Consider the following 11,305-nt stretch of genomic DNA (forward strand, 5'->3'; position numbering starts at 1 on the left):
AATTGGTGGAATGAATGAACAAATAGCTAGTTAAGTAAGTAAGTAAGTAAGTAAGTAAGTTGGTTAGTACATATAATTATAAGAGGCAAACAAAGGAAAAGAAAGTGAAAATAAAATGTAAAGCCCCAACATCAGTAAAATAAATACATATAGATAAAATAAAATAAAAATTACCTTTTGGGAAAAGCACAACCCCAAGGATCACTATGACTACATGCATCTTGTTGTTCAACTGAAAAAAATGGGCAACGGTACAGCTTTTAATAAGTCTACCAAGGGGGTGTGGTGTCTAGATGGTGTGTGTGTGTGTGTGTGTGTGTGTGTGTGTGTGTGTGTGTGTGTGCGTGTGCGTGTGCGTGTGCGTGTGCGTGTGCGTGTGCATGTGTGTGTGTGTGTGTGTGTGTGTGTGTGTGTGTGTGTGTGTGTGTGTGTGTGAAAAAGAAGAAACAATGCTACCCAGAACCCACAACCTTTATTTACACATCACTGAGATGACCATACTATCAACACTACCTCATCTAGCCTGTAGGTCACTACTAGCAGAGACATACATGTACACGTACAGTTATGGTGCTATATTGAAGTGAGCCTAAATAAGCTGCTTTGTTCTATAGTTCTGTAACTGAAACCAATAACTGACCAATAACTGAAAATAAGTACAAGCTTATAGTTATGCTTTTTCTGCTTTTGAAATTGATGTTATCCTAGATAAAGTACTATGTTCTATCCGTCTGTCTTTCAATGTTATATGAGATACATAAAGTGTGGTTCCTGTGGAAGTAAGCCTTGTACTGTAGTTGGGGAGAATCTGATACTTCTGTGACCACGAGAGCAAAGGTCAGTTTCTCAGTTGACAAAACTCCAGGAACCCCTGGCGATATAACACGGGGACCTGTGGATATGGCTTTGGAGAACCAGGGGGGACCCAAAGTCGGACAGGGGCGGAGCGGCACGGTTCTCCAAAGCCATATCCACAGGTCCCCGTGTTATATTGCCAGGGGTCCCTGGAGGGGGTCCCAGGGGTGGTTCTCCACTCTGCAGTCCGAGGCCGAGGCCCCAAAGTCGGACGCGAGGGACCCCCAGATTGGTCAGGCTTTGATCCAGTCCAATATGGGAGACCCCTGGAAGTTTTAGACCAACCATTATCACCGGGTCAACGCACAAATCCTACCCGTCTATGAAGCACTCATCCTGGGCATAGAATTGTTGTCTGGCCCTGTTACAGATGTTGTTACACAGTATCTCTATAGCCATTAAACGAAACGTGTATTTCTTACATTGGTGCTCCTACATATTATCATGCAAGCACCAGTTAAAGTTACTTTCCATCCCTCATATACTGTGTGCACAGTGCACATCCCATAACCCACACACTGCACATCATTTCGGAGCTCATATCTTTGAACGGGTAAGGGCTAGTAGTAAAGTGTTACCGAAATGAGTCTGGAGAGAGAGGAAGAGAGAATCATTCAATCCCTCAGTATCTGAGGCTCTCTGGTCAGTAATTGTAACTCAGCTACCCCTTTTTCTACTTCCTTTTTGTCTTGGCCATGGCCAGATGGCAGGATATACTGCATGTATCTAATGTTCTTTCATTTAAATTACAGTAAACCATCTGTATGTCTCTCTGTCATGTGTTGACTTCTGCTTTCATCCTACACAGCTTCAAGGCCTGTATAAATTATGTTGGTACAGTATGGCCTGGTCTCTGTCAATGTTTTCTGTCATATCTTCATCTCTTCAATCGCTTTCTGCAAAAATAATGCAGTATATAGTTTTAATGTAATTTTGCTTCAGGTTAAGTTTAGTAAACTACCGTACATTAATGCAAGACTTTAATACATACTGTACCTCAATACTTCCTAATCCAAATATCAAATAACTACATAGATGTGATTGAATATGTGTAGGGTTTCACACTTGTTATTTAAAAATGTTAAGTGTAGCAACAGTAGGCACCAGCACATTATAGGTAAACAGTGCTCTTATTACATTCCACAGACCAGAAGACAGAGTGCGCTGGCCACGTCCAGGTGTTTAGACAGATATCTGGTGTTGTGTTTATAGAAGGTTGCGTGCCCTCTCAAATGAACCCTTGCCCGGTCGGGCAAAGCAAACTTCACCTGCCCGAAGGTTTTATTTACCTACTGTACATGGGAAACCATTTAAGTATCTCATATAACATTGAATGAGAGACTGATAGAGCACAGTACTATGCAGTAGATAGTCAGAATAAAAAACAGCTGAGGATGTGCAAAAAAGTATATACAGTAGATATTTACAATAGAAGGGTCAGGGGAGGATAAGGCTGGGCTAGGTTTGTTTTTACCAGTTACGAGCGGCTGCCACCTGTAAGTGGTTTTTCAGGGCGGTTTTAAAGGATGTTAGGGATTTACACTCCTTTAAGGCCTTTGGTAAGGCGTTCCACATTTTGGTAGTATTCATGGGTTACATTTGTAGTCCTAAACCGGCCATATTGAGGACCAACACAGGTGTTCAATGTGTCTGATTGGCATAGAACCAATGTTTTACGTCAATCAAAACACCTGTGTTGGTCCTCAAAATGGCTGGTGTAGGACTACAAATGCAACCCATGAATAGCAGGAGAACGAGTTTGACCCTTTGTTTGAGCTGACTCTGGGTTGAACGTGATCTGTGGCGCTGCTGCTGGTGTTGTAATTGTGGACATCCTTAACGTTTTTAAAGTATTTTGTCAGGTACACATGGGTATCTTAGAGGTGTAGTGTATCTTGTACACCAGGCCCATTGCAAGATGCTGTACTGTCATCTACTCTGAGCCACCCCACGCTTAACTGGTGAGTAGCAGTGAGGTGAGTCTGATAGGAAAGGTTAAGCAGGACCCTAATTAGTTTGTTTTTGGCTGTCTGGAGCTTTGTTTTTAGGGTTTTTGGGGCATCACGATACCATGGACTCCGTAGTCAAAGAGGGGCTGAATGATTGCACCAGCTGTGGTCTTCAGTGTGTTGAAATTGACCATCGGGGCGACCCTTTGTAGGATATTAAGCCCATTAGAATGCCCACATATGGACATATTGTGTGAGTCTCATGTGGTCTATAACATAAGACATCTATGATGCCAGACGTCAGAAGTCATATCCATAGGCTATTCAGGAAAATATTTTGTTCACATTTTGTCCAACTTAACCAACCAACCGCAACTCGAATCACACTTGCAAATTCCGTCCTGTGCGACCTCCCCCTTTAGGGTGAGGTCGCTTTTCGCCCTTAGGTGTCTTACTGGTTTCATAAAAATCTGTCTGTCTGTCTGTCTGTCTGTCTGTTTATCTGTCTGTCTGTATAGGCAGGTAGGCTCGCCAGTATTTCAGGTTCGGTTTTGAATCTCTTGGTGATTCTGATGTTGTCCAGAGTCTACATCTCCTTGGCACACTTCCTGACGCGATGGGGTGAGTTACTCCTTTATTCACTTCCTCACTCGATGGGGTGAGTTACTCCTTTATTCACCTCCTCACTCGATGGGGTGAGTTACTCCTTTATTCACCTCCTCACTCGATGGGGTGAGTTACTCCTTTATTCACCTCCTCACTCGATGGGGTGGGTTAAGGGCCTTTCAGACGGAGTGCGGTCGCCACGTCCTAGTATTTCATGTTCAATGGGAGATGGGTGGTAATGTTGGCGCTGCTTGTTCGGGCATGCACACGCGGGTAGCGAGAGCTGGACTGTGGTCCCCGCCGACACAAACAGGATCTCCCGTGGAAACCGTGCTCCTTCTGAAGGGCCCTTTACTCCTTTATTCACTTCCTCACTCAATGGGGCGAGTTTTTAATGTAGTTCCTCACATGAAGGGGTGAGTTAACTCTTTAACACCTTAGTGCCATTCGGAACCAGCCGTAGTGTGCTGATTCCGAACTAGTTCAGGATTTCGTTTTTATATTATATAACATTAGTGCGCGGTCATTGGGACTCACGGGTGAAAGCGACTCGCTGTGATGTGATCCAAAATAAAGCGCAGTGAATGGCATTTTTTCTTTTTTTTTTAAGATCCACCATGAGGCCGGTTCTTGCCAAACACATTTTTGGACACTGCTCCTACAGATTTTGCCCTAAAATCGCGCAAAGTGGTACACAGTATGTCTAGAGTCCTGTCATCAAGATGGATCTGTCCCATTTAGCACCACCATCAGGCCAATTTTCTTCAAACACATTTTTGGACACTGCTCCTACATATGTTGCCCTAAAATCATGCAAATCGGTACACAGTATGTCTAGACTCATGTCAACAACATGGATCTGTCCCATTTTGTATACATGAGACCTGACGGTCACTTATCTCCTGATTAGGGAGTCTTGTTGTCTATTCCTTATGCAAACGCTAAAATGTCATTTAGATTATCATGTTGTGTAGATTGATGACCTGGCATCCTATAGTGTGTATAGTTTTAACGTACAGATTATCGATTTCTTTGGTTATTCTACCTACTGATCTTGGTTTACCTGTGATCCTAGATTACTATTTCTATGCATTTGATGCACAGTATACCTTGTGCTGTCCTTGCTTATTGTAAATCGCACTGGATTAAGAGATCTGCTAAATGCCTAAATTGTGATTTGTACTTCCATCTGCTTTACTCTGCTTACGTCCCTCTATAAGACAGTAAGGTCTTTATAATAATTTATTATTCAAAAAAATGTATTACCGAAAACTTTGTCCAGTTCGTATTGTTAAAGGGGTTTTGTGTTCTGACCCTAGAGATGCATCGAACTCAAACCAAATATGAAGACATGTTCATCCTTAAAGTTTTCGTCTTCCAGTTCGTCAACTTCTACTCCTCTCCTGTTTATATTGCTTTCTTCAAGGGCAGGTCAGACACAAAACACGGCTGCGTCCAAAATAACATACTACATGTTAGGCACAGTGAATCAGTAATAACATACCTTTGAGTGCATACATGTTTTTGGGGGGGCATCATGGTACCAAATCACATGGAAGTGTCCCCATCTGGTGGCCAGAAGAAGTATTACACATACATGTCTTTTAGCCACTGTTTATGAATGTTTTTGTATAACTAGTGTTTAAAGTATGTTCTAGATATAAGATATGCATTATATTTGTATCATTTCAATCACAAGTATCCTGACTGACCAAACCTAACTGTTCCTATGTTTCCCAGGTTCATTGGTTACCCTGGAAAATACCACACCCTGTTTGGAATACGCAACGAAGACGTGAGTGTCTGTATTCTGTTTGGATGTTTGTATGGAGACCAAAGTTTGACGTTTACATATGCAAGAAAACTCCTCCTGATGAGGCATACATTTATTTATATATAATATTGTCAGTTACCGTATATATGGTCAGTACAGAGTCAATACAGAGCACTAAGAGTTGAGGCATTATATTTTGTATAACACAGTTTCTATTGTGAAAATAGCAGATCTAAATGCTCACGAGGCGTTGTGAGCATGTAGATAGGCTATTTTCACCTCTAATATCTGACAATTTGGCCAATGTTTAATTTGTCATTTTAGAGGTATTAAAAAGTCCTTAGATTGTCACTTAAGAAATGTGCATGTATAAACCCTCTATACACTTAAACCTTATGTTGGTTTGAGTGAGAAAACAATGTTGCACATTCAGTTAATCATTTGGGGACCCCCCCCCCCCCCCCCCCCCCAAAACCCGCAGGTTGAGAACCACTGTCTTACTGTACCGTGCTTTTTGCATTTCTGACTAATAAAGTATTCAATCAATCAATAAATCAATCAATCAATCAATTAACCCATTTCTTCCCCTCTTTATGATGGCAGTGTGGTCCTGGAGGCTGTCTGATAGAACTGGCCCAGGAGCTGCTCGTTATCATGGTGGGGAAACAGCTCATCAACAACATCCAAGAATTCATCTCTCCGTAAGTTTACATTGTCTACCTGCATGGCCTCATAAATCAGTGGTTCTCAACCTGACCGCCAAAATAAACATATTTGAAAACCTGAAATAGGACATTCTGCATAATGAGTACTTCTACTTTTGGTAGTTTTGAAGTATATTTTTATACCAATACTTTTATACATTTACTCAAGTAAAGCACGTTTTGAATTCCGGGCTTTTGCTTGTAATGGAGTCTCTAGTATATAGCCTACATTGCAGTATACTTGATAAGTAAGTAAAGAAATTGTCCAGGAAGCTGAAGGCGTGGTGGCAGAGGAGGAACATGGCTCCCGTAGAGGAACCAGAGGAGCAGTCTCCCTGGGAGAGAGACTACCAGCTGCTGCTGTGTGAGGGACTGTTCAACGAGTACCTGGAGATGGGTGCGTATACTGCCTAGCAAGCACCTTTTATTCAACCAGTACCTGGAGATGGGTGCATATACTGCCTAGCAAGCACCTTTTATTCAACCAGTACCTGGAGATGGGTGCGTATACTGCCTAGCAAGCACCTTTTATTCAACCAGTACCTGGAGATGGGTGCGTATACTGCCTAGCATCTAACATCTTAACCAGCGGACCAAAGGGACATCCCTGTGGACCGGGGCAGATACTAGACCTTTGAGGCCATCAGGCTGAGGCAGTCTGCTAGAGTAGGCTACACACGGACAAATCTGTCCGTGGCAAAGACTTGGTCTTGTCCGTGGCAAAATTCTGGATTTTGTTTTTTAAAAGCTGTTTAAAAAAAAAAATCGAAATGTTCTTATTTTGATCATAAGAACCATTTACTGAATGTCAGTCTCCAGATTTTCTTCAGAATATGTATGATACTGATTTACTTTAATTTGATGCTATGTGTGGCACATTAGGACTCCACAGTGGTTCTCAAACGTTTTATTTTCAAGGACCCCCATAGCAGAGGGAGTTAGGGTTCAACTTGTAACTCTCAGAGTTGCAGACATTTGGGGACTGCCCATACAGCTAAGTCCTACATCTCATTAGTCCTATATCTCATTAGTCCTAATTGGGATGTAGGAACAATGAAATGTCGGACCAATGCCATGGCACCAGGCATTTAATGGTCATTTAGGGCTAGCTCCTTTATGTTTTTGTCTAGTCATTTGTATGTAAAAATAGAAATTGACAAGAATCCCCTCCCCTCCCTCCCCTCAGTTCTACAGTTTGGTTTCATAACCATCTTCGTGGCAGCCTGTCCTCTGGCTCCAGTGTTTGCGCTGGTGAACAACTGGGTGGAGGTGAGGTTGGACGCTCAGAAGTTTGTGTGCGAGTATCGCCGCCCGGTGGTGGAGCGGGCTCAGGGCATCGGCATCTGGCTGGACATCCTGCAGGTCATCACGCACCTCGCCGTCATCAGCAACGTGAGTTTCTGCGTGCGTGCGTGTGTGTGTGTGTGTGTGTGTGTGTGTGTGTGTGTGTGTGTGTGTGTGTGTGTGTGTGTGTGTGTGTGTGTGTGTGTGTGTGTGTGTGTGTGTGTGTGTGCGTGCGTGCGTTAGAGCCCTGGCCTGCACAGGCACAAAACTACAGGTCTGGCCCGTAGTCTCGGAGCCCGGCACTGGAACCAAATTCACGTAATCTTGCTCTGACGTGCGCTTTTTTCTGATGAGTGCAGCGCACAAAACTCTATGATATGCTCTCGCTCGAGTCGTCACATAATGAGAGTGGTAAACCTGTTGTAGTTTTATTACGCAATAGGGTTGTTAGGGTTACTTTTAAAAAGGAATCCCCTACAGTTACAAGTTACTTGCAAAGATAATGTAGTCAGTAACGTAATCTGATTATCACAATTTAAAAAGTAACTACTAGTTACTTTCAGTTACTTTTGGATTACTGTTTAGCAAAACTCGCTTTAATTAAATAAAACAAGTTTTACCATTGATAACTAGACAAGAATATTGAGCCAATGAAATTAGGAAAAGGACAACAGAATTTTACCTAAGCGAAGTGGCAGTACTTTACGCTGATTCGACTTGATTATTTTATTGCTTGGCGTTGTAACTTATATGTAAAATTGATGAGGGCAAGGGGAGAATGTAATCCAGCATGTAACCCCCATCATTCAGATCCGTTACTGTAATCCAGATTACACATTTTAAAATGTAACCTGAGACTTTACAAGTTACCTGTTTTTTGTAATCTGATTACGTAATCCCGTTACATGTAATCTGTTACTTAACAACCCTTACAGGTGCTGTCAAAATATGCTCACATGCATAGGGACTCATCAGGCTGGTACCCCTCTAAAGGATGTGTTTAACAATGTTATAGCCTACAGTACAGTAAGTGTGTGTGTATTGATGTCCATTGATGTCCGTTCTTTCCCAAGGCGTTCCTGATAGCGTTCACGACGTCCTTCCTTCCTCGCCTGTACTACGCCCACACCACAAACAGCCGTCTCCATGGTTACGTCAACTTCACCCTGGCCACGGCACCGGGAAACTTCTCCAGCACACCTTGCAGGTACAGTATACAGCAGCAGAGTGAGCACATGCTTGTGGGGAGCGCACACCAGAACTTTGTTCTGTTGATCGGTCCAGCGATTTGTCACGTTTGTGAATTTTGTTTTTGTTTTAAAGGAGCTATTGTCAACTTTTTCTTGAAAAACGGTTGCTAAAATAAAGATAATTTTTCGAAAATATTTTATAAAAAGATAAACTTCATATATGTGTTTATATTCAAAAATGACGTAAAATAATGATAAAATAATAATTTTGGCCATTGTCAGACCAACACTTTGTTTACATTCTAGTTTATAGACTAGGATGTAAACAAAGTGTCGGCCCTACAATGAAAAAGTTGACTATAGCTCCTTTTGTCTCATTTTTGACATTTTTGCTGTAACATCACGCCTGGATGTCACTTTTGTGACCAGATTTGTGATTCCCGCTCGCCCACACCCACCCACATGCCAATTTTGACATATGATTATGCACAAAAATATGAAAAGATTATTCTGACAGTGCACCTTGACAAATACAAAAACATTACATACACTGTTGATATGACATCTTTTTAGTTTTTTGTTAGCTGTTACTTTTTTCTGTTGCTGTAGTGGCTGTAAGTTCCCACCCGGGGATGTGTGGGAGTCCTAACTGCTCCAGACCGTACTGAATAACTTCCGTCTTACATAAGGTCTTCAGACTAGGACTTAAGTCTAGATCATTGTATGATCATATGATGATTGTATATCACCACAGAAACAGCGGCACAAATGATGGGCAAAGCTCGTCCAATCTGTAAATTGTGTTGGCCAAACAGGGAAGAAAAATGTCCTAATTGTTATTCCCTTGCCCTCCTTAACTTACTTGAAATCTTCACATATGGGCACGAAAAGGGACCCAGAGACAGACACTAAGACAGACGGATACACAGAGATGAAGTAATTCATAGATAAAGTAAGTCATTGTGGTACTGGTGTCCGTGCTTTGTTTTAGGTATCGTGGCCACAGGGATCAGAATGGAGACCTGCTGCCTGCATATTTCCACCTGCTGGCCATTCGACTCACCTTTGTTATCGTATTTGAGGTGAGATTGCACCTGCACAGAGAGTGCATTACCAACCACACACACACACACACACACGCACGCACGCACCCACCCACACACACACACACACACACACACACACACACACACACACACACACACACACACACACACACACACACACACACACACACACACACACACACACACACACTGTTGATAGACATCTGTAGACAGTTATATTGCTGTAACTGTTGGTGAGCTATTCGGCCTGGCGGAGACAAAAAAACAAATAATTCAATGTGATTTTTTTCATTAATTTCATGAAAAAATTACCAAATTCCATACATTTAAAACAAATGTTTAAGAAGTAGTGAAAATAGCCGACTTACAGCTCACAACATGGCACGAAGCGACACATTGTGAGCTTATAGATCTGCTATTTTCACTAGTTTGGGTCCCGGGCACAAAAGTCTAATCTCTCTTTTGGGTCTCGACCTGAAATGTTTGGGAACCACTGCTGTAGGACGTCAGGGTGCACTGACAGCACACTGGTTTGGTTTCTACTAATAACTTGGTTGCTTGTCAGCATGTGGTCTTCTTCATTGGTCATGTGATCGACCTGATGGTTCCTGACGTCCCTGAGGAGGTGGAGATCAAGATAAAGAGAGAACATTACATGGCCAAAGAGGCTCTGGCAGACAACCAGGTAAGTACAGGCACAAACACCTTGACTCCATATTTACTGTGGTTGCCTGAAGGGCATAATGTACACAGCTGTGAAAAATACACCTTCTTAACAGGAATAAATGTGCCTCCTGTGTTAATAACATGTGCATATACACTGTACAGTAGCTGAATTGGATGGGCTAGGAGCCTAGGACCAAGCAGTAACATGTCATTAGGTCGAACACCCTTTAGATCGACCACCAAACTCCAACCCAAACCCTAATCCTAACCTCAGTAAAACTATGCCTAACCCTAACCCTAACCCTAAACCTAACCTCAGTAACCGTGACACGGGTGATTATCTAACCTGCCGACGCTCGCGGGTGATTATCTAACCAGCCGACGTTGTTCGACCCAACGGGAGTTCGACCTATGGGGCAGTGGGGACTAAGCTACTGTATCTTAACATTCAGTCTGGTGGTACTTGGGGAGCCAAATATTTTCTGAGGTGGTACTGTCTCGTACCACTGACGGAGGGCATGTAATTCAGACGGAAAGTATAATGTATTTTACCACGTAATGTTAAAAGCAGTTTGCTTCTCCAGTCTTTAGGGAAGAAGGTGATTCTGAGTGAGCCAGAGGTCAAAACCACAGATTTACGACAACGCAAGCCGGACCCTTCACTTCCTACAGACCCGCCCCCAACTCCACCCACCCCGTGATATAGACCCGCCCCCAACTTCACCCACCCTGTGATACAGTGTTTTTTTTTTATCATGTACTGTACCTAGTAGAAGACAAAGCCTATCCTTACCTTCCACGTTTCTACTGTAAATACCTTTTATTTTATCTTTCATATCTTTTTCTTGTTTTTTTCTATTGATGATATCCTCTGCATAGTACTGTGTTCTATCTGGCTGTCATTCAATGTTATATGAGTTTTCTTTTTTCTTTTTTTTCTTTTTTTTTAGGTTTACAATGTAAATAAGCCTTAAGGCTTACTTGGATCTCCTTTTAGTTGACCCTGTACCAGTGAACTGTACTGTCTTAAACTGTACATTTTCCTATGCAAACTTCGGATCAAAGTTATCAATCAATCAATCAATCAATCAATCAATCAATCAATCAATCAACTGTATTTGCTCTGATGAGAGGCATTGATCAGCAGTGGTGGAAAAAGTATCAATACTGTATCAATACTAAGTATACTGTATCAATACTAAGTATTCTG

The 11,305-nt window shown here is 42.2% G+C and overlaps 1 protein-coding gene across 1 annotated transcript in view; it reads left to right on the forward strand.

The window, feature by feature from the left end:
- Positions 1-10,796, forward strand: part of ano7 (anoctamin 7) — a gene marked incomplete at both ends in the record, with an annotated part of 40,663 nt that extends 29,867 nt beyond the window's left edge. The window contains 10 exons of the mRNA XM_080731926.1: positions 3,323-3,425; positions 4,730-4,841; positions 5,151-5,205; positions 5,788-5,885; positions 6,158-6,285; positions 7,075-7,280; positions 8,246-8,379; positions 9,354-9,444; positions 9,995-10,114; positions 10,680-10,796. Coding sequence (XP_080588052.1) covers positions 3,323-3,425; positions 4,730-4,841; positions 5,151-5,205; positions 5,788-5,885; positions 6,158-6,285; positions 7,075-7,280; positions 8,246-8,379; positions 9,354-9,444; positions 9,995-10,114; positions 10,680-10,796 — 1,164 coding nt within the window. The remainder of the gene's footprint in view (positions 1-3,322; positions 3,426-4,729; positions 4,842-5,150; positions 5,206-5,787; positions 5,886-6,157; positions 6,286-7,074; positions 7,281-8,245; positions 8,380-9,353; positions 9,445-9,994; positions 10,115-10,679) is intronic.
- Positions 10,797-11,305: the final 509 nt, after the last annotated feature.

This window comes from Nannobrachium achirus, assembly GCF_963921795.1.
Source record: "Nannobrachium achirus genome assembly, chromosome: 8".
NCBI lineage: Eukaryota > Metazoa > Chordata > Actinopteri > Myctophiformes > Myctophidae > Nannobrachium > Nannobrachium achirus.